Source organism: Streptopelia decaocto, assembly GCF_964273445.1.
Source record: "Streptopelia decaocto genome assembly, chromosome: 3".
Lineage (NCBI taxonomy): Eukaryota > Metazoa > Chordata > Aves > Columbiformes > Columbidae > Streptopelia > Streptopelia decaocto.
The window spans coordinates 57,629,081-57,653,032 of NC_138656.1; the positions used below are offsets into that span (position 1 = coordinate 57,629,081).

The 23,952-nt window shown below is 38.1% G+C and overlaps 1 protein-coding gene across 2 annotated transcripts in view; it reads left to right on the top strand.

Annotated features, from left to right (window-relative positions):
- Positions 1 to 2,548: 2,548 nt before the first annotated feature.
- The window catches only part of SYTL3 (synaptotagmin like 3), a 32,822-nt gene continuing 11,418 nt past the window's right edge, over positions 2,549 to 23,952 (top strand). The window contains exons 1-10 of one of the 2 annotated variants that reach the window (XM_082049079.1): positions 2,549 to 2,761; positions 4,509 to 4,608; positions 6,104 to 6,657; positions 8,092 to 8,307; positions 10,889 to 10,953; positions 13,612 to 13,663; positions 15,003 to 15,069; positions 16,042 to 16,114; positions 19,479 to 19,603; positions 23,028 to 23,171. In XM_082049079.1, coding sequence (XP_081905205.1) covers positions 6,548 to 6,657; positions 8,092 to 8,307; positions 10,889 to 10,953; positions 13,612 to 13,663; positions 15,003 to 15,069; positions 16,042 to 16,114; positions 19,479 to 19,603; positions 23,028 to 23,171 — 852 coding nt within the window. In that variant the 5' untranslated portion in view covers positions 2,549 to 2,761; positions 4,509 to 4,608; positions 6,104 to 6,547. The remainder of the gene's footprint in view (positions 2,762 to 4,508; positions 4,609 to 6,103; positions 6,658 to 8,091; positions 8,308 to 10,888; positions 10,954 to 13,611; positions 13,664 to 15,002; positions 15,070 to 16,041; positions 16,115 to 19,478; positions 19,604 to 23,027; positions 23,172 to 23,952) is intronic. The other variant, XM_082049080.1, reaches the window with a different exon arrangement.

Consider the following 23,952-nt stretch of genomic DNA (forward strand, 5'->3'; position numbering starts at 1 on the left):
GCGCTCGGGGCGCGTGCGCAGTGCTGCCCGCAGGGTCCGGCCGCCGGGGGTGCGCGGTTCTCCACGCCTCGCGTGGGCTCCGTACAGCTGACAGTGCGCCTGCGCGCTCCTGAGGGCCCCCCCCGCCCCACGCACCCCCGCCGCCCGCCGCTCTCCTAACGCCTGCGCAATGCGCTCGCCGCGCGCGTAGCAACGGGGAGCGCGGCGGTTGCTGCTGGGGTAGCTCGGCCCGCCCGGCGGCCGCCAAGATGGCGGGGTTGCCATAGTGACAGCGCGGCGGGGAGATACCGCTCACGCCCCGGGGCCCGGAGACAGAGAGGAATCTACTTGTTATGGTTGTGTTTTTCACACAGATAGCTTGCCCCTTGTGAGCGGTGGGCGCGCCTGCGGAGAGGTGGATCCCAGAGGTCCTGCACTGGGAAGGAGCATCTGTATCTTGTTTCTGGAAACAGAGATTGAAAACAAGGCCTGAGTATGTCGTGTGCGCCCAGGAACTGAAGAATACATTAAAAGACATTAACAATATGTGTATTCTTGCAGTTCTAAGCAGACCCCATTATTTTTAGCAGCCAGAATCAGAATCCAGACAATGAAAGGGCATGCTTTTCACATTTTATGGGGTTTGTATGTGCAGTGTTTGCACATTGCCCAGACTGCTGGTGATACCAACCTCTGAGAGATCATGTAAACAACAGAAGATGCTGTTCAAGTCCAGAGTGGCCTGGAACTGCAGAAATAGTCCAAGCCAAGAAGAAAATAACTTATGGGGGCAAGCGCAAAGGCCTGCACTGAAGCAGGAACAACCAGCTCTGTAAATGCAGGCAGGGCAGGACCAGCTCACTCAGTAGCTGTTCCATAGACAAGAGAGTAGGGAGGTGTGTTAAGTACAATTTACCTCAATTTGTCATATGGTGCTGTTAAAAATGAGCATAAATGGACAAATAGCTTGCAGGATGTGGGGAGCAGCATTTCCATTGCACTCTCTGCAATAAGGCCTCACAAGGAGCAAATACTGGTCCAGTTTTGACTGCTGTGTTTCAAGAAGTTTGAGGGAGTTGCAGCCTCAGGGCCTGGGTGCGTGGACAGGCCTCAGCTGCCCTGGTCAGCCTCAGCATTGATTTCCACCCCTGTGCCCTCTGCTCCGGGCCTGCCTCTGGGCTGGACCTCAGCCCTACATTTTGGCCTTGTTCCCAGTCCCGCGTCAGGCCCTGCCTCTGGTTTCTTCTGAAGAAGATGACCATGACCCGTCACCTCACTTTGGGACTGTGTGGGCACCCTGCAGGCAGCACTTGCCCTGCCCTCCCACTGGGATGTGGCAGCGCTGCAGCTGGGTGCTGAGCTCGCCCTCAGCCCCACTTGGAGCCATGTTCTCACTGGGACAAAACAGTGGGGCCTGTGGGAAGGCTGAACAAGTGGTGCTTGTTTATGCAAAAGAATAAAAGGCTATAACTTGGTTGTATTCTTAGCATGTATAGAATACTGCAACAGTTTCCAGGTACAAGAGTGAAAGGAAAAATGACAATGAGTTAAAAGTGTGGCAATTAGTGCTTTGGTTAAGTATTAGGGGAAAGCTGATGGTGGGGCTAAAGTTCCTCAGCCTGGATTTGTGGTACTACTAATCCATCCTCAGGTTCTTTCTGGTCTTTCATTTAAAGTTTTGCCTAAAATGAAGGCCTAAATCATCCAAGTATTATCTGATTAGCATTGCTCTATGCCCCACTAACCGTTGCTTTCTCTTCAGTGATGCAGTTGAAGGTGATTAAATTTGACATACACAGGTGGAAATGTTTGAACCTATTTAACTTAATGAGCTTATAAAATTGCAGGCTGTTCAATTTTGCCATGTGAATATAATTGTAGTGCTTTGTTTAATTTTAATTAAAAGTAATAATTCTTAAAACACCCAAAACATTAATAAGGGCTTCTGCATTGTAAATGCAGTTTATCTGGTAGAATCAGGAACAAGAAAGGAGACTGACCTGCAAAACCAGCCTCTCTTCTTTACCAGACTTTGAAAAAATTTGGAAGTAATTTTGTACTTCATTATTTACACTTGGTTATGTAATAGACTGAATTGGGATATCCAATCCAAATGATGTTTTAACTTTTAATTGTTATCTGAGATCAGATTTCCAGTTGCGATGTAAAAAAATTTTATTCTTTTCACAGATGCATAAAAAAATTAATTCTTTTGTACTTTGATCTACAGTAATTGCTTTGTCATTCACACCTGAATATAAAACTATTTTGTTTCCAAGAAAGAACAGTTTACAATACAAAGGGAGTTTTCTGTGTGAGTCCTGAGGGCATTGAGGTTAGTAGTATTTTCACATCTATAGTATCAGAAAAAGAAATGATGTAGAACTCAAAGCCACTTCTCTTCCTGTGCGTGGCTTGAAGACAGCATATTTTGATGGTATCTGTCAGCTTTTATAGTTTCTTGTGCTGAGTCTCTTATTGATGTTAGAAAAATGAGCAACTTCTCTTTGATTGCTTGTTGCTCTTGCTGGTAACAAAATCGGGGACTTGGCAAAAAGTGTTGTAACACTAGAGCTCTTCTTTGAGTGTGTTTGCTTTTGGCTGTTTTGGGGATGCTCCTCTGTATATACATCAGTTTAATTTTGGTGCACAAAGGAAGGAAAAGGGGAGGAGAACAGCCACCAGTTTTCTTTAAGAAAAGATAAATAAGTAATAAGAGTGCTGCTCATCTCTTAAAAGCAGTTTATTTCCATACATATTTTCTTCAATGGCTGCTGAGAAGGTAAGGACATTGTTTTTATCTATTCTACATGATATTGCGCAGGGAGAGGCATTTTTTAAGTGGTGGATGGTGTTTTAAACTGCAAGGATTTAATGGAAAGACCACAACTGGAACTTAAGTGTTTGTGTTGGTTTTGGGGTGTTTTTTGTTTGTTTTTACTTTAGGTACTGGGAGATGTTATTAAAATCACAAGATCTAACTTTGGTAAAATATTATCAAAGAACTTATAAGTAGTTTGCATGTTTGTGTGCAAGGATGTGGAAATTCAACTGTTGTAGCCAGGTAGTATAAAATAATGCTTGCAGTTTTCTTAACTAAGAATAAATTTATATGATTGGCCTCTGCAGAATAGAAAATAGCCACAAATTACAGTAGTTTTTGTGATGATTTTCACTTTGCACCTTCTTAATCAGGGTCCTAGCTACTGATGTATTACATCAATCTTCTGTGGTAATGGATGAAGTAATCCAGTGATCTCAAGTCAATGAAGGCTATGACTTTAGAAGATCAGTTTATTTATACTTATTTAATTGTCATTGTTTTGCTAACGCTTAAGGATTTGAAAGGAGACCAATAATGCATTACATGCAAAATTGCTTTGAGAAAAAGCTTGCTAAGTTAGGCATTTCTAAGTTCAAAAACTTAAAAAATAAGCTCTCTTTTGCAAACAATTTTGTCTTAGGTAGGATGTAACTACACACTATTTTAGTCTGATATAAAAGAAAAAAGAGTGGTCTTCTGCGATTGCACTACGTGCATGCGAGTCTCCCTCTCCTAAGGCGTGTCCATGTTGGTCGTCCTGTCTTCTTTATGATGGCTTTGAAACTTCAGATGATATTTTTCAAAAAGCTACTGATCCACCTGCTAGGTGCCTGACACTGGGTTATTTTAAATACATAGTTTAAAATAATGCTTGAACAAAATATTTTATGTGACCTTTGTGCTGAAAAGGCAGAAGTGTTATGGTATTTACTGAAGAGCTTGCTGTTGCTTTTGGTTTTGCATAGAACAAGCTTGGCTTTGAGGTTAGCTGACTGTAAAACAGCTAGCTGGCTTGATTCAGTGAGTAAACATGAAAGGAGGGCATCTGTGAAGGTTTTTGAGATTGTTCTTTCCTTTCAAGGAGGATCATTACTGAAAACACTACTTCTTTATTACTGCCAAAAATCTAACCTAATGCAGATAGCTTAGATGCTAGGAAAGCTCTTCTTTTGCAACAGTAGGGAGCTTTTCAGTCCAATGTGAACACATCTGCAAAATGATTACAAGCTCAAGTCTATTGTCGGGCACAAGGATTATCTCCCATTTTGGAGGATACAGTATTTAATTTCTTTTTAAAGCTACCTCATCATTAAGCTAGATTTTGAGCTGTCTTTGAATGTGCAAGAAAAAAATGACAAAACATTCTGAGCTTAAACTGAAGATTGGGAAAAAACCTCTGACCTGGAGATATCAAATAGCAACTATTTCTGTGCTTGCTTAACTTCAGATGTTGTTCTTAGTAACTGTTTTACAGTGGCACGTTCTTAATGGCTCTGTAAGACGGTCACGTATTTTCCTTAAGATCACTCGAGTGGTTTTATTGGATCCATTTAATAATGACTATCATGAATTTGCTAGCCCTTACTGATGCTTCAGTGGGATTTTCTGATGATGTTGTAATTATACTACCCTTTGAAAATCCTAGGAGTTTACAGAAAACATAAATTTTGCTGTAATGGGTGTTTTGGTATCCTGTATATTGCAGAGGTCCCCGTATTTGTATTGACTGCTCTTTCAGATTGTATTGACTTAAGTGAAGTTGAAGACTCTGAACATGCTCAGCAGTTCTGGGAGGTATTATTGAGGTAAAAGATGAAAGCAGGTGAAGTATGCAGGGGCCTTTGAAGATGACATATTGTGTTAAAAAGTTGCTCAGGCTTTTTAGGTTTCAACTGAGTAATTTCCTGTGAAATTGCAGTTGGTAAGGAAATAAAATATGATTATGCCTATATCTGTCCCTTTTGTTTCCACAGGAAACCAATTTCTTTTTTTTTCTTTCTCTTTGTTAACAGTGCTCTGTGAAATGCTTTGTCTTTTTGGTGTCTGTTGAAGGGTTTCACGAAAGATATAAAAGCTTGGAATGCATACTGTTTATAAATACAAATTATCACCTCCTGCTTTCTCTGTGTGAAATTAAGTGACTTAATTGAGGCAAGCTGTATATAAAGTAATTTCCTGCACTTACAAAAATACATTGTCTCTATATATCTGAAGTGCTGTTGTTGTGGTGGGTGCTTTTTTGTTTGTTTGGGGTTTTTTGTTTATTTCAATTTAAACTTAAAACTCAAGATGTTTTAAAATAATGATCCAGCAATGTAGATAGTTGGTGAGCTTCTCAGCTCAGGTCCATCAGTGAAGCATCAGTAACTGCCCTGGGAAATCTTTACCCTTCTGTCCTAGTGTTTAGATGTTCTGCCTAGACCCTGACTATATGGATTTAGTTCAGATTAAGTTTGAAACACTTAATCAGTTTTTATATACACATCTTTGGTATTTAGTGTACCATTAGTGGAACTGTCTTACCATTCTTGCAATACACACTGGACAGTAGTATTAAAACTCGATATGGTGTGTAAACTGAATTAGACTAAATACTAGTATTCTTTCTCTGCTTCACTGTGAAGTGTATAACAATTATTTTCTATTTTATTGTGAGTTTTACAAAAGTGAAGGTCACAGAATATATTCAAAATACAGTTGTGAGTCTGTTTTAATTAATTATATATAATTTGTACATTAACATCAATATTTTGGGGCAAAAATTGTTAGTGCACTGAGCTGGAAATAGTATATCTCTTAACTCTTTAGTGTTTTTGTGTATTAACAAAGATAATAGCATTGTTGGATATTAAACTGTTTATCTAGACTCAACAGACATAGGCAGTTGATAGAGGTGACTCTTAGAGGGTGTCTTGCCCTCTTTTCTCTGAGGCTTGAGAAGATGTTTTGTCTTTTCAGTGAGATGAGATTAGAAAAGGGCATTTCTGTTTCAACTGGTATGACTTTTCCAGTCATGGGGCCTGTAAGCCTGTGTTCAAAACTCACTTTAGCTTCTTTATTGGTTGTTTTATGTTGACTATACAAAGAATGTGAAGGTACATGGCCGAGTGTTAATGGGCAATATGGTGAGTCTAACTGAAGAACAGAACTGTCTTGAAACCTCTCCTGTATCTAAATTAGTGTACAGAAGGTCTGACTGTAGCAAAATGTGGTCTTCACATGTTATTTGAAATGTCCCAAAGAAGTGAGGAGAAGGGATAATAATATGTTGTGTTGTTTGTTTTTTTTTTTTTCCCCTAGGCCTGGAAATCCCAAATCTACAAGACCAAATAAAACAAACTGATCCCCCCACTCCTTTTCATCATCTTTTTGAGAATTGTCCCACCATCTGGTGACAGTTAAAGCCCTATCTGAGATCTTGCTGCAAGCTCTCATCTCTTTTGAACCACTCTCAAGAAAAAGAAAAAAAGAACAAGAAGTTCTTTCATGTGAAAAAGACAAGACTGCTGTGACCTTGATAATAGTTCATAGCAGACACACTTAAGTGATGACTTGTGTGACGACAGACTGAGTTATTTTTCCCTTCAAGGGTATGATGGAGTGAAACATATTACCAATCAAGTAAGAGCGCAGGCACTTAGTAAACACTCAGACCACATTGTACTCTATAAACTAGTATCCATCATTCTGGGTGTAGTAGAACCATAAGACAGGAGTCTAAAAAATAAGCGAAGTTTGGGGAAAATGGCCTGTGAATTTAATCTAAACTTCCTTAAGGAATTGGAGCGAGAGGCTGTTCTACAAGTCCTGTACCGTGACCAGATCGTGAGAAAAATCGAGGAGGAAAGAATAAGGTATCTGCTGTTCCCCTATTCCTGTATTTCTGTTCTTTTTTTTTTTTTTTTTTTCCTTCTCAGAATTACTCTTCTTCCTCTTCATTGTGCTTCCAAATGTATTCCTTTTATTTACTTGTTGTTAGCATATGCCTTTTATTTTGGGAAAACTAAGGAGTATCTAAAGCCTCTTAAATTTACCATACCATTGACTAATCTACAGTAAAATGAGCAAATACTGTTCAGTGGATAATCTGCTTGAGGAATTTTATTTCTAGCCTTCACAGAAAGTACAATAGCTGCCTGTGTTTGGTGTTTTTTGTTTTGTTTGTTTGTTGTTGGTTGGGTTTTTTTCCTGTGAAAGCTTTATGGCATTCTCATCATGTTCCTGTGGATGCCTATGTAGTCCTGGTAACACAGAACATGTTCAGATCTTTGTCTGGCTTATTTAGCTTATGTTGTGCCAAGACTGGAGTTAAGAACTGGATACTGTGCACACTGTGCTGAATCCATCACTGTCCCTTCTCACATACAACAGGTGACAAGCACACCACATTGTCTTGGAGATTGTTACTAGTGTCAATAGGTGTCATCAGTTAGGAAAAGGATTCTATTTAATTACTTCAGACTATGTAAGTGTCTTAGTTGTGAAGGATATGGGATAATCCTCCAGCATTTATTTGCTTTATGTCAGAGCTAGGGCAAGGATTTCCTTGCAGCTTGTACCCTGCTTTGTCACATTGCATTCCCATGTAAAACAGGATATATATGTTGCTAAGTTAGAAATGTTTAGTCTCTTAAATGTAGAAACTTAAACTTTGTTTACAGAAAACATTTATGAAACTATTACCGAACTATTAAACGGCTGTGAAAAGTAAGTAAAGGGTTATAAACTCTGAATTGGTTAGAAATTCCCTAACAACTGTTGATGTTATAGCTAACAATTAAAAACATAGATCTTGATTACTGGTATATGTAATGGAAGCAAAGTTGACGAAAGGGAGAGGTTTCAATATTTTGGTCTGTGGCTTTTATTTAACTTCCAGATGAGGCATTTGTTATGATTATTTTTACTTGATAGAATATTTGATTCTTGGTTAAATGTGATAAAAAACATCATCAAATGAAAGGGAGCACCATTTAGTCTCGGGTTTTGTATCTGAATGCATAATCACTTGCGTGCACGATTTCGGTGCCCTGCCCTGAGTGTGCATGACTGATGTGAACAGAACCCCATTTATACTGCACTGTTACTCTGTCTGGATGTACAGTTGTGGTTGTATATACAGCCATAGTGCAAAAAAGCTGTGTGTAGAAACCTTCAGAGAGTGCCCAGTTGAGATTAGACTTGAGGGAATAGTAATGATGTTGCACAACCAGGGTATTAGCTTGTGACTTACCTGGGGGTTTTGGTCTAATTACTTTTTGTTTGTTTGTTTTAACTGGGATGATTAGGAAACTGAAACTGCAGCTGCAGCAGCTTCGGTGGAAAGGGGCAAGAAATGCAAGCCATGAATACCGGGAGAGATCTTGTGCTCGCTGTCAGAAATCGCTTGGATTGTTGATAAACAGAGGCGCAGTATGCAATGGGTGCAGCCACCGAGTGTGCTCCGAATGCCGCATCTGCCTGAATCCCTGCCTTTGGAAATGCACTGTTTGTTATGCTCATGGGTAAGGAATTTTGATGGCTTGGATAAGTGCCAGTTTACACTGGTTATCCAGTGGATGCACACTGGTTTTGTGTGTATCTGTTGCTTTAAACAATTAATGAAACAAAACCTCTGGCAGCCTGAAAAAGCTGGATGAAGTCCTGGTAGCAATGAAACTGGTGGGAATTTTGCATTATGCGTCATGTAATCAGGATTTCCCTTCCTGTATTTGGTAAAATGGATTCTCAAGGTAGTCCACAGGTAGTGTGAAAAAGATTATAATGGCAAAGCATAGGAACAAGTGTTAGTTTCTGAACTTTAAATATAACTCTTTCCCCTGGCTCAATACTGAACCAGTGCATCATAACAAGTTACTGAAAGTGGTGTGTTTTGGTTTAGTATAACCAGTCTTGACAATTTCCTAATAATTTTTTTTGCCTCATCCTACAGGAACCTAGATGGATGAGTAATTTGAAGTAATGTTTTATATAAATTTAAGAAGTAAAAAGTATTAATAACATTATCAGGAATAGTTTAAATGTGACCAGAAATCCAGATTTGTTTACATTGACTTAGTTGGTTTTTCTTTTGCTGTGTCACCTTGGTTTTGTTTTCCAGGAAATGGTCTTTACTGTATTGGTCCAACTTTTATATCGAAAAACTCCAGCATAGTCCCTCCTGTTCATCAAAATCTTTCTAAACCAAATGGTTGAGCTATATTTCCACCTTTGATGAAAAATAATATGTACACAAAGAAAGGTAGTTTTAAAAGTGAATCAACAGCTGTGTAGGGTGATATATATCCCTGTATAAAGGGTGAGGATTTGGATGAAAGTTTAATTTCTGCCAACACAAGACCAGTGCACCCCTTCACTCTCTCTTAAGATGCCAAAATGAGATTTAAATAAGCCTGAGAAAGGTAAGGTAAGGTATTAGTCTTAAGGTAAATGAATTTCTACTATTAGTTTGAAGTAATTTTCTATGTTTTGAAAGACACTATAAACTATCACTAAAAAGGTGTTTTCCAAATCCTCAGTTTATTTCACAATTTATACATAAAATAGGCAGATTAGCTCCATCTATATGTGATACAAGCCAGTTACTAAATTTTAATGCATATATTTCACTATCTGTGCTTCACGCTACAAGCACTAAATGGAAAGGTTAAGAAATTATCTTTCCATATCCTCCTCTAGGTACGTCCCCCGTTTCCTCTTCTCTTAAATTGGTTTCCAGTTATTTAGTGGCCAGAGTGGAAAACCCCTATAGAGTAGTTAGTTTTTAAGCTGCCTTGTATAGTGCTGCACACCCCTAATTATTTCATAAGCTTGTCCAGATATTTAGTGGTAAAACCATGCAGGTATTCTTTAAATGAATTAAAAGTCAATTTTATTATTTCTTGAGGAAATTACTTTTTTTTTTTTTCCTTGCTAATATAAAGGAATTCTTCAGCTGTCATTAAAATTCTCTTTATGGCAAAGAGACAGCACACTTGATCTTGTTTAGTCACTATGCAAAGTCCATTAAAATTAGTCAGACTCCTGTTGCTTTCGGTGAGCTTTTACATCAAGGCTGCAAATGTCAAGAAGGGTGGGAGTGCAGCAGTGTGGTAAATGCTATTAGTGCCTTTTGTTTACCCCCATGATGGAAAAATAGGACAACTAAGAAATGTAAGAGCTGATTTTCATGTCCTAAGCAATCATAATTTTGAGTCTTGTTTACCACTATAGTATTTTTTCCTGAACAAAACATTAGCAGTAGCAGCACTACTGAGATTCTCTCCTAGACACTAGGGTCATGTTTGTAAGAAATATGCTTAAATGCCTCGGTGGAAGAGCTGAGGTAGGTGAATGTTTGTTGTTTACAAAATAGTAAATTTTAAAAGCTTTGTGGACTGGTGGAATGTGTATCTTTCACCTGGAAGAGGCATGTCTTATGTGAATGGAGTTGATACAGTGTGTTTTTTAAAGGACTCCTGTCTTCTAGGAGTCTAGAAAGAAAGGTACTTCTATGAAGGACGTTAGTGTGTTTTACCTGATGAGGATATTTCTTTATTAGCTTTGTTCTCACACATTTGATCATCATAGCTTAGCTTAATACTCCTGGTGCCTGTGTATAATGTTGCCATTGTTGATACTAATCTCTGCAAAATAGAGATGGGCTATGAAGCCATCACAGCATCAGGGTTGTGGAGCTCATTGCTTCCTGGTGGCCACCCCAAGTTCTGTGTGGGAGCATGTCCTCTCACTGACTTGCCCTGCTTCTCAGACAGGGCTGTAGCTGCAAGGAGCGATGTCAGCAAAAGTGCCTGGGGCTGTTACAGGAGTTGGGTAGAAAGACTGGAGTTAGGCCCAGGACTCCCAGCTTTGGAGCAGTATGTCTTGCTTTCCATGGCCGTCCTACATAGCAAAAGGGAAAAAAGAAATAATGGAAGGGAAGGATCCTTTGTTTGCAGCAAAATCAGCCAATAGAGTGAGCAGTCATGAAATTCTAGTTTTATGGTAGGTTTAAGAAGGATTGTTGGATTGTTAAATGGTTATCAAACAATTGAAGAAACACATTTTGGAAAATGTTGGTTCAAATGTCTTCTGCTTGTTTTTCAGAGATGTGAAAGTAAAGACCGGTGAATGGTTTTTTGAGGAACGGGCAAAGAAATACCCAGGGGAAGGTAATTGCTGAAACACCATAAACTGCTGTGTAATGTATAGTCTTCATCTAGGTGAAACACAGAATGTAGTCTGCCACTATATTTAATGTTTCTTCCACTTGCTGAAATATTTGTCAGAAATTATCATACAGTGCATCTGTCTATGCACTAAATAAAACATGAACACGAACTAGCAGAATGTACCTAAAAGTATAATTCATTTTGAATGAATAATAAGAAAATTGCTGGCCATATCAATTTGAATTAATGGATGTGTAAAGCTTCCAAGAAATACAATGACGTGAAATAAATACAGACATGTTAAAATATATGTGCAGGAAGGAAATGATCTTGCATCCATTGTTTGTCAAAGTTAAAACTTCAATTGTTTTCACGAGAAAGTTCTAAAGCTTAAGGAAATAACAGAATGGAATGAAAGAAAAAACAAAACAAAAACCAAAAAACCCACAACATCTATAGCTATAAACCAACAGAGAGCTAAATGCCTACTCTTTCTTTACTTTCAGCCAGCTGCACCATTGCCTTGTGTTCGGACTTTTCAGTGCAATTAGATATACAAAACCCTAAAAGAAATTATAGAGGATGGGGATTGATTGCCCTGTGTGTTTTACCAGCCAAGGGGCTGTTAGTCTTCAGTTTCACCTATAATGACTAATGAGGTGGAGAGGATTTCCTTCCTCTTTCCTTCATGCGCCACTTCAGACCAGCAACTGTCTCACTTCGTGCCTGACTGTAGGTAGATGTTAGTTTTAGTTTCACTTCCAGTATCTGCATCCTCTCCAGATTTAAGAATATCTGATAAAAAGGAAGGCACTGGACCTTAAATATCCCTTGGGAAACTTGAACAGGAAGTAGTTTATAAATGGAAGAACATACTCAGGCAAATTTTTGGTAGTTGGTATTCATGAAATATAGCAGGTAGAATATTAAGAAACTGAGCTACAGTTTCTGCTAAACAATTCATTTAGAATTTAAAAGATTTCACTGAATTCCATTCTAGCTAATAGAATTTCTAATTTTAAAGTATTAGTTGACTGATCTTTTAAAGCACAATGGTATTATATAACCATTTTTAGTAATTTTTCCCTCATATTCTTTCCAGTTAGTCTAAAGCTGGTATTTTTGACAATTTCTCACAGTTACTGGAAAATGTTATGTTGTTCTCAGACACTGAATCCAATATTGCAAGGTATTGAATGTCCCTCTTTCCAGTAAAATAGATGAGTTCTCACCTTGCATTATCAAAGCTCTGCTGGCACATGAAGCATTTTGCTTAGTTAGTCTATTGTTAATACAGTTGAATGCACAAAGATCAAAGGATGTACAGAAGATAAGCCTGTAGAGAGAAATATGTTTTGTTTAGTTCCTTTTGATTAGACCAACTAATTTAATTAAAGGAGTTTAAAAATGGCAACCTTTGAAAAACAGCCACCATTGTAGTTATGTATCCTTCAAGTCTGGAGAGACAGTGCCCTCTTTTGGTGTGAACATATAACACAAGTGAAGTATTCACTAACTGAAAAAATACATGTTACAGTGGAGTTTTCTTATGTTGCAGAGTAAAAAAAAAGTTACTTCAGTATGCCTCTTATTCATTTTGTTTAACCTTTACCTAAAGAATAAAAATAATATTTTCGTGGAAGTGATAGATTGCCTTTCCTGACTAAAAAAAAAAAAAAAAAAAAAAAATCTAAGAAGTAAGTTAATACTGCAAAAAATCAAGATACCGAATATTACTTTTGGTAAAAGAGCTTCAAGTCTGGAGTTCTGATTGAAATTTGTAACATCAATAAGTTGATTATTGTTTCTACCACCACAGGGGTCTGCTACTTATATGTAGGTAATACATTATAATTAATGACATTTTCAGCAAAGCATGGATTACATGCAACTTTATGTATTAGCAATGATTAGTGATTAAAGCCACCTCAGATATTTTCAGTTGGCCATTTGTTACATGCATTTGGTCTTCTTTTTGTTTGAAATCACTCAGAAACAAACTATGTTTTTATGAGTTTTCATTGTTTGTGCCTGATGGAGAGCTTGTCTCTCGGTGTTCTTTACACCATGTGGCTGCTCACCTGAGGAATGTGACATGATTGCTATTTCCCCACAGGGATGGCCTTAGCAAAGGGGTTTACTTATGTTTGTGAGCTTAGTCATGTGTTTTCATGATTGTTCAGGTCTCTAGTAGAAAAAGTGAAAAGAATTTTTCATAAGATGCAAGAGATGACCATGTGCCTACTCTTGTACACACTTTCAAGCTTTCCATAGTGTTTGAGTTCTATGGCTAAAGTGTGCTTCAGTGCTGTGGGCCCCTGCACCACATGCCCCCTGGACCTCAGGAGACTGAGGGCACTTAGCAACTCACAGGAATGGGCCTGTTAGCAGCTGTACGTGATTGTTCTCAGCATTTGTGAAGAGCTGGTGTCAACTGCGAGAGGGGAAGGTGGAGACACGATAGAGTTTGATACAGGAGAGACTTGTGTGTTGCTTGGCATGTACACTGGTATATCAGGTGGGAGATGATTTCACTCCTGGCTTGCATGTGTGTGAGCTTTTGTAAATACAGGCCAGTTCCTGAAAAGGCACTGAGGCCTTAGTATCTGCTGTTTTGCTAAATGACCTTTGGGTGTTTGTTTTGTTTCTCCTTCACAGGCAGACATGAAACAGTTGGTGCAAAGATCTTGAAGTCTTATCAGGAACTGAGGTAAGAGTCATAAAAGAACAAATCATCCTAGGACACTGAGAATTTGCATAGGTGATATATTCTATGTTATAAACCAGCCAGTAGTTTGTATATTTTTATTATGAAAACAAATTCAATACTTTTGGAGTAGAGATGATAAAAGCATAGAAAAAATACCATGTCTTTCTCTCAGCAATCCATAGAAACGGTCTCAAGTCCAAAAGAGAGTGCTGTTTAGAGTAATGGTTTCATATTTACGTGAAATGAAGGGGCATGCAGTATTTTTGTTATATCTGCTTATATTTTTGGCATAACCACTTACACCATTATCTTTCAAATACACACAGTACTTTTAAATGATCAGAGATGAGAATTATTTACTAGGTATAATAGCAATAGCATCATTATTTGCTCAATGGGAGATATTGCTGGTTTGATAGCTTTAGGCTAAACAGTAGACAAGAAGCTCTGAATTTGGTAAGGCATATCTGCTCACCAAAACTTAAAACAAGTAAAAAATGTACTTTACTCTGAATAAATACTTTGACTTGAGACCTAAGCATGACGATGCCTAAGTTTTTACTAGTGATATATAATGTAATAACAGTATACTTATATTGTATAAAAGAAACTCTCTTACTTTTTTTGGAAGTAAAATAATATACAAAGACACGACCTCAATTTTATTATAATAATCTGTCAAGGCATACCTGCATAAGACAGAAACTTACATTCAGCTAGATATGATCCTAACTGGGGCTGCATAAAGCCTTGCTTTTATCTAGGTGTGGTTAAAGTAGGAGAGAATCAAAAAGGAAGTTCGCTGGCTGCCTTTAGGGTCTGTGGTTGTGTCCTGATAACAGATTCTGTCAGAAAACTTATTTATTTATTTATTTATTTATTTATTTATTTATTTTAAACCAGGGCTCTTTACAGCAGGTAAATGGCTGGAATGCTGTAAAAGGGCTCTAACAGCTCTGGGCCCAGGCAAGAAAGGATCTTTTTAGTATTGTAAATACAGATGACTGTTTTCTGAAAACATCTCTGAAACAGAGCGTTACACAGAAATTGTGTTTTAACAGTGTCTTGGAAGCCTGTTCTAAAATAGGTCTTTGTGATTGTTTTAAATTAATAATTCTGCCTCAAGCAGCCCAAGATTGAGGAGATAGAAAGGTAGTCCTAACTCTTACAAACAGACAGTGAGCCTGTGCTGCAGCTCTTAAAGACACGGGATCTCAACCCAGATTTTTAGATTGCAGGAAAGACAGGTAATAAAGGTACTGTGTAGAAACATGGTTTATTTAGCCATCTCTTAGCATAATATATTAATTGTTACACTGTTTGTCTCTTAAATTTCTAGTAAAATTTCTGTTGTGCCTCCAACTCCGCCTCCTTTCACAGAATCCACAGCAGGAAGCAACGTGATGGTAAATATACATATCTGCAAAATATGCAAATGCACACAATTCTTAGACTGTCATTGATATGAAAAGGCCAGCCACAGAAATGCAGTGAACAGCAACTGCTGTAGCATTGTGTTAAGAGTATAAATGCTGCCTTATCCTTATGTTCACTTGACTTTTTTTTTTAGTACTACATTAGGAGTAGGAGAGAAAAGTCAGAGTCTATAATGAGGGATGTTTTCAGTTAGTTTTTAGTTTATGAGGCAAGTGATTAACCCTCTCTACTTGGCATTAGAATACTGCACCAGTTTTTTGGTCCATCACTATAGGAAGGCTGGATTGAAATCTCCTGAGGTCCCCTCTAGAAGGATCCTATGATCCTATGATATTCAATAGGCATTTATAAAGTGATTATTCCATGTGTTATTTTAATTACTGAGTGGAAAACAGTGAATTTGATGGTTGCCTTTGCAGTACAATTTCTAATGGACAGAATAGTAGGACATGGCTCAGAACTCATTGAAATCACACTAACTTACTACTTCAGTTCATTTTGACCCGGGTCCTGAGGCCCCGATTTTGAAGCCCATTACAATTCTGTAAACATTCTAATATGGGCTTACCTGGGGTTTGATGAAAACTCTCTGACTGAGAGGCATAGGAGCATCTGTACTAGTTAGGACTTTTCTACTTGAGGTGTTAAATACATCACAACAAATCAGAGATGTAATTAGTTGTATTTATGAAATTGCTATGTGATCTTCCTACAAGGAGTTCCACTTGTATATCAAAAGTATGGAACTGAAAAGATCATTTTCCATCTTCATACAGTGGTGTGACAGTTTTCAAGCACATCAACATATTTGTCTACAGAGGTGAGCAAAGTGCTGCAGCCTTACCGTCTGGTTATTATGTGATCTGTAGATATGTGATCATGGCAGCTTTAAAACAGCAAATATTTTGTGTTTTCTTACTCTTGGCATCTCCCATTTGCAGGAACTCAGACAGTCTAAAAGTTTTAATAAATCCGTGGAAAACTTGTTTTTGTCTCTCACAACACATATAAAAAGTAAGTAGCTTTCACCGCTTTGTCATTCTAGAGTAATGTAGTAAAATGTTTCAATTTCTTTGGCCAAATTACCCGCCAAAAAATAGTTATAAACAAAGGGTATTGACTAGTGTCTGAAGTGACTAATGCCAAGACTGAGCCAACCTGGAAAATAATACAGCAAGTCTAATTCTTCTTCAGTATTCTGCTAGTAGTTTAACAAGCTGATGATATCAACTCAGAATGCCTTTCCTGTAAAGATGTGAAAAGACCGTATAATGTTATTTTTAAGTTTACTGGGTATTCAGATGCAGTATATTTCACTCATGTTAGTACAGCGTAATAACCACTTTCTACTGTAGTGATCTTTGTGTTATCTATCTGACTGAAACCCAGCTGACCGTGTCGAAGTATCTATCATGTAATGGAAGTAGAGTTTTCATTCACTGGCAGTTTTCAAGAGAACTTCCCTCCTTCTTTGGAGTCTGTCTAGTTGTGGGGTTTTTTTCAGTGCTTATTCAAAGAGCCAGCCAGTCCTAACAACTCTTCTTTCATTTGGATACTCCTGTACATTTGTGCTGCCTGCTGTTCTTTAGGGTGCAGACTGTGTATGCACCTCTAAGGCTAACTACGCTGAGGACAGACAGCCTGTGTGAAGAACAAATTAAAGGCATCAGTGACCAGAGGGAAACAACCTCTGAGCCTTATGAAGATTACAGGGGCTTGCACATTTGCATGTCTTTGAACAAACTTAGTGTTTTCTTACTAGCTTCATCTTAGACATCTGCAAATGTGACATTAGACCCAAATAGACTTGGCTTTAGTGCTTTTCTGCTTTTCCCTGTACATCTTGTCTTAGCTCTCATTTGGTCTTTCCTCTAACTTCTTCCACTCACCCTAAAGGCCTGTTCTCCTTTAAGTACACAAATTTATTGTTGTGCCTGCGTGGACACATTATTAAAGCTATGCAGGGACACAATGGCTGTCTGTCCTCAATGGGAGTGTAATGTAGGGTGGTGTAGGATATTTGTTACTGGAAGCAGAGAGCTGAAGTAGCACAGACTGGATGCAAGGTAATTTAGTTAGTTTGAAGCCTGGTCATATCCCACAGTTACTGGTAAAGACTGTCAGGACTAAAGCAAGCTAATTTAATAGTTCACAGCTATCAAAAGGAAGGTCCTTCTCCCCCCATGTCTCTCTTCTCTCTGTTTCTGGCCTTACGGTGCTATTGTTTAACTTGAATTAGCACCAGTATTTCTGGACCCCTCTGGAAACTGATTTTACTAATTAAAAGGGCAGAACATTAACCCAGACAAAACATATAGATACTTTTCCACCAGTTTAGTGAGTTAAATAGGTGCAAGGTGGGATATATGTGTTGGAGCCTGTACAACAGAGGGTGCTGGGCCATGTGGCTGAGAGACAGGGACTGAGGAGGGAGGAACAGTGGTTGCAGAGCAGGGATAGCAGCAAGTTGTCAGCTCAGTTCAGCTGTATGTTTAACCCCATTCAGGTGCTATCATCCTTAAGGTAGAACCTTTTAATCTGTGAGAAAATAACAGGGTGTTGCAATCACTGAAGTCAATAATTAAAAGTATAGGAAGTGTTACAGAGAGAAAGACTTGGGCCTCTTAAGAAAACAGCTTTTTTAGACAATGTGGCCTCTTAATGTAACTTGATACTGTGCTGATAAATGCTTTTGGTCACGAGTATCTAAAGTTAGTATTCTGTATCTTTTCTAGATAAAAATGTCCTGGTTTGAAGAGGTATTTAGTACAGCCAGCTCGTGTGTACTGCAGTAAATAAACCTGGAAAACCTCATTGTGCTTCTGATTCTATCACTGGAGCCGGTGTGTGTGTGCATCTGAGAGCAGCAGGAACAAAGGATTAGCACGTGTAACACAATGCTGCTGTTGTGCAGCCTGCTCTGTATGCTGTTACCTCCTGTTCCAGTGTGGTTTGTCAGGGACAGGAGATTATAATCCAGTGGTTGCCATTTGGTGAATGTAAAATGAGTTGCTGGTTGTAGTTTTATTTGCAGTGCAAAATTGCCCTTGGCACTATAGATAGTGTTGGTCTTACTGACCATTTGGGTAGAGAAGTGAAAGGAGGAATAGATATGAAAACTGAACAATCATTTTTTTTCTCACAGTAACCTGTTCTGTAACCTGTTTGTTTTAAGAGTGTGAGGCTTCTACTGCTGGTCAAGCTACTCAGATTGTATCTATTCCATTAGATCTTTCACTCCAGTCTCTTTTATGATCTCTGATTTCACTGTGTATTTTAAAAACCTGGTTTCATTTACAGTCAGAGATGACTTAATTGAGCCTGCCTGTGAATATGTCACATGATGCCTTAATGGTGTACACGGAGTACAGTAAACATCTGAGGACTGATTGCTGCTAGGAAAAAAATTAACCCAAGATAGCTTTAAAAATCACATTTAAGAGTGCCACTGTTTTTGAATACCATAATGACATATTGTCTGCTGTCTGAGGTTCCTCCACAGAGGCTCCCACTGTGGGAGAAATACTTATTTCTTCTGTATGAATTAAACATACGATAGCTATTTCATGTACCACTTATAAGTTATTAATTCTTCATGAGAGACTACCTGGGATTTACAACAAAGTGTGCTGCTAAGCCTGCTAGTTTTCAGCTTCAAAAATCATGGGTGAGTGCTGCCCTTCCCTCTAAGTGAAGTCTGACTGTACCCCAAGGAATAAGAAGCAAAAAGTGGTGCACTAAATGTGTAATTGTCCTATAGATTTATTTTATAATAAACTAGATGTTACTGAAGTGCTAATTCAGTAAGGTACTTAATTATGGACATAAGCTTATCCATATGAGTAATGTCATGAAGTCAATGAGGGCCACTCATGTTCTTAAAGTTATAGGTGGTTCGGGGCCAGAGTATGTAACATCTCTCCTTTTATCCATATTTTGGATCAATTTCTAAATACTTTCCAATACACTCTGCTTTCTAATTTCCATTGCTGTGTTGGTTCATGTTGTTATCATGATCTTGCTTGTATCCTGAATCAAACCAAACTGCTTTTTCAAAATCAAGCTATATATAGGGTCTTTAGTAGCTACTTCTGTGAGGAAACTGTATTTCATAGCATACAACAATTCCTTGCAGCAGCTATAATGATAGGAAACAAGGAGTTTAATTTCTAGTTCAAACAGCAGGAAAGATTTAGTTAGGCAATATATAATTATACAAACTGGGATGAACACTTGCCCTCTCATCTCTTTCCCAATCTTAGGAGATCAATACTAAAATTGCAGAATGAAAGTTTGAAAGCTACATAATTGACCTATAAATTTACAGATTGCTTGCAATGTTTGTTATATTGACTTCTGTCTTTTATTTTCACTTCAGAAATTTCCAAGTCCCAGAATGACATGGCTGACAGATGCCTCCTAACCACAGATTATGGGCAGAATGTGGAAAGAAGGAAGCAAAGGAGGAGCCAGTCTGACACTGCCATCAACATTACAAGCAGGGTATCCATATTATTATACACAGTCTGTAACCATGAGGGCTGTTTCAGGAATGGAACATATTTGCAAGAATAATGACTTACACAGTGGAATTTTACTTGTATTATATGAGCGGGGCTTAGCTGATGTTCACTGACTGTGGCCAGAACTCTTATTCTTCACAAGGTTTTTGACTGAGTCTGCACACTTGATTTCAGCCCAGAACTGAAATGTGAGACTGAGATTTTACAAAGAACCCCACAGAGGGAGGAAGAGGATGGGTCGTTTTGCTCTCAGGCGCTCGCAGTCTCTTGAAGCTGATTGATGTCTGCTCTGTGTGACTGCTGGGCTACAGGGAAGTGCTCTGTCTCTTGTCCTGCTCCTCTTGCTACTGAATAGGACCAAGCTATGGCCATCCAAAACCCATCGTGATACTTTCCGAGGGCTTTTCAATTTGGCAAGGAGAAAATGTTGACTGCTGTTAGTTGCTGGGCAACTTCCTTTTTCCTTTTGCTTTGGTTACAGTCTCTAGCTTTCAGTATTTTCTTGAGAAGTTTGAGAAAAATCCAGTCATCAGTTTTTCCACGAATTGTGCAGGGCTGAAGATGATGTCACAGATCTGCTTTAAAGTTACACTGACTGTTTTGTTTTGTACACTTTCACCTCTCAAATAACTGAACTTTGTCCATGTTCAATTTTCCACATAGTGGGTGCTTACTGAATTGCCTTATTCTTCATCTGAATGAGGTAAATGTGGTCTTAGTGCCTGAATTAGATGCTGAGAAAAGCTTTTGCTTTGGGCCAGACCTCATGGCAAATATTACTCACAGCTCCCTTGGTGCACTCTTTGCACTTTCCTCTGAAGCATTAGGTGGCGATAAGTGGAAGAGACAGGATGTCAGAACACATGGGCTGATGGTTTGAATTGGTCCAGCAAGGCCTGTGAACTCTGTGAAATTAGTTCTGGTGTTTTTGTATGCAACTGTATTATAAATAAAATTGGTAACAGTTATTAACTACCCGAGTGCTTCTTCCATTGTGGCAAACCACATTTCAGTGTTACTTTCTCTATTCCACTGGCAGAGCACCCCTCTTAATGCACCAAAAACATCAGAGTTGGAGATAATATGAATATTAGCTATGCTTCATTGCATGCTGATCGTGCACAGCCCATCATGTTTAAAGGATGGGTATAGATTCTCTGGCTTAGGAAATCTATTAGTAGGAGATTCCAGAGTATTTGTGTGGGGTTTTAATTGCCAGTTTGAAGATTGAGGACTTAATTTATGTCTACCTTCTGCATTACAGATTTTGAAAGATTTCAATGTTGTTTGTCTGTCAGAGCTCTGTTTCTCTGAATCAGGGAGCTTTTGTTTCATTCAAACCAGTTAGACTATATTTAAGCTAGAATTTTAGTTTTACTGGAGTTACTGTTGTCTTTTTTTCTTGTGAATGTCGTCTTTGCCATTTAGGTTTTTTAATATTGATGGAAATTTTACTTGTCTGCCTCTGCACTTACATGAGAGCTTTCTGTATCTTTACTGTGATTTTTAAAATTATTAATCTCTGTCAATGCCAGTATTGTATCTTTCTTCAATTTATTTTTTGTTTTCCATCTTTGTTTTCATGAAATAAGGGTAGATGTTTGCATCCTTACTTGAACTATGACTTAAGCTTAGGGACAGAACCTGATTTAAATTACACTTGCAAAACAACTAATTACTCAAATTTGTAACAAAATATGATGTAGAAGTCTTCCTTGTTGTGATTTCCACCCCAGAAAGGACTTTCATTTTTGGAGAATGAATTGAAACAGGTGTGGTGTGGTGTTTTTGTTTTATTTTGTTTTCCCCTAGAAAGTGTGCATTTTTTCTCTTAGGAATGACTGGGAAGTATTAACTGTAACTCTGCCATCTTGAATGTGCAGAGCACAAGACTGGGGCACCACTTCAGCCTCTAGAGCAAGATGTGTTTAAGTAAGTTTGCCAAATCTGTGGTATGGTTTGAGCTTGATTCCCTCAAATTGAAGTTGAAAGAGATGATATTTAACTTCAGTAATAGTGAATAATCAATCCAATGGCAAAAACTACCAGCCAGTGTAAAATCTGGCTTTAGAAAGTTTTCTATGGGCTCTCACCATCAGAATCTTGAAGTTCATTAAAGTTCATATACCTGCCTCACTGAGGGAACAAGCAGCATGTACAGGCTCTGGGGGCTGCTTGTGGTACGTGGGCCGCTGTGAGTAGCCCTTCCTGTGACAGCAGATCCAGGCTGCTGCCCACATTAGAGCTGGGCTACCATAACAATTTCTGTGTGTTGTAGTAACAGTGTACTGGTTTGGATTTTGCACATCCTGTTTTTTCAGAAGTAATCTCAATATATTGTCTCCTCTGTTGTCCTCATTCTTTACTGCTTTCTGCTGATGGTGCAGGTGGGGTTAAATATATATTATCTGTTTCTTCTATGCAAATATGTCCCAATCTTTTAGTTGATTTGGTCACATTATATTCTTTCTAGTCTTTCAAGTAATCCCTGTTATACAGTTTTTTGGAAGAAATTATTCTCTTACATCTTAACCCTGTAAAATTTCTTACCTCACTCTTTTCCTACCCACTGAACTGTGAACATACTTTTCATAGATTGTATTACTCAGAGGTAGTGGTGTGCCAGAATGAGCTAAAATCTATTTTCAGCATATTTCTAGCCATGTGTATTAGTCTTTTGGCACTTCATTCTATTAACTGTTCTTATTGGTAACAGAGGTGGCTGAAGGTAGATCTTGGGGAGTTTTGCTATCATATATCTTAATTTTCCAAAATTATCAGGGTTTTCATGGGGAGATTGGAAAGACAAATGGACTTAGTCAAATCAAAGTCAAGAACACCTCTGAAATTTGAACTTTTTCTATAATCAAAGCTAAATAAGAACTCAAGAACTTGTGAGTCTCTTTCTATTTTGAAGTATCTTTCAACATATGTTCTTTCTTGCATAGATAGACACAGGCATGTGTCATGCATATTGCAAAATACTCTTTTCTTTTTTTTTTTTAAATTTCCTGAAGGCAAGATTTTTTTGTTGTTTTCTTGCAAAATTACTGTTTTGTTAAAGGCTAATTAGTATTAGGCCTTTTATTAGTATATTGCTACTTTGGTGTGTTATTAGTAGACTGCTGTTAGTAATTGCTATGGTAGTGATCCTTAGATTAGGTGATGGTATGTTGATTTTTAGAAAATTTTTAATATAATGAATGTACTGCTGGCTGAGATAACAGAGTTGTAAATCAACTTTTAAATTATTACATTGTCTCTGAAAGTGTGCCACATGCATGATGTTGATCAGAGTGAATTATAAATATTTGCTGACTTATTTTTTTTTCTGATAGCATTCCTGAACGAATCAGGACATTTTTCTTAAATTAAAAAAAAAATATGTGCTGAATTTCTTACAGATTAAAAATACACCCAGTCTTCAACAGCTCATCGCTGGTACCCAAAATGATAGTGATATTCTGACCAAAAGGAACTGCAAGGAGGAAGAAGACATAATAACCAGTCCCACAAGTGATGCAGTTTTCTGTGATGGTGGAAGACATGTAAGTTGAAGGGTGAAGCAAAACAGAACAGGTGCCTGACAGGGACAAATATAAAAGCTAAGATCTTGTGCAAAATGTAGGTGTAGTTTAGCTTACATTACAAAATTAAGGAAGAAAGACTGGCTGCCTTCAACATGGTCCTCACAGTAACATTGTGTGAACTTTTTGCAGTATAAGCCAAATCAAATTAGTAATGGATAATTGATAGATGGATATACCCATTAATAATGAAGAACTGATAGATCATCTTCCTCTGAATTTTGAAAATGCAACTAACATTCTTTACATTTTATATTAGGGTTGGTGTTGTAAACATGGTTCTTTCTAACCTAGCAGCTTGCTTTTTCTCTTAAAACTTCATTTAATTGAAGAGTTTTGTTATTCTGCAAGAACTGTTGTAATGGAAATGTTAGTGGAAATTCAAATGTCAGAATGTCAGTGAATGAAGAGGAAGCTGACAGTGATGGAAACCCAGGAAGCAGTTCATAGGTTTAGGGGATGGCACTGAATCATCCTCTGATGGATGGCATTTTGAATACTGCAAATGAGAGAGAAGGAAGCCAGTTATAAATGCATTCAGCACATGCTTTAAAGTCTCTGTGATTACCTGCAGAAGCTGATTTCTACGTATTAGTGATGAGGTTAAGCAGGGTGAAGTGTCCAAAGAATCCATGACTGATATTGTAAAGAACAGAACGAAAATGACTTTAGGGAATCAAAATTAAACCAGCCTGTTCACTTTGCAGAGGAGTTAAAGCATACACAAGGACCCTGGTGCACT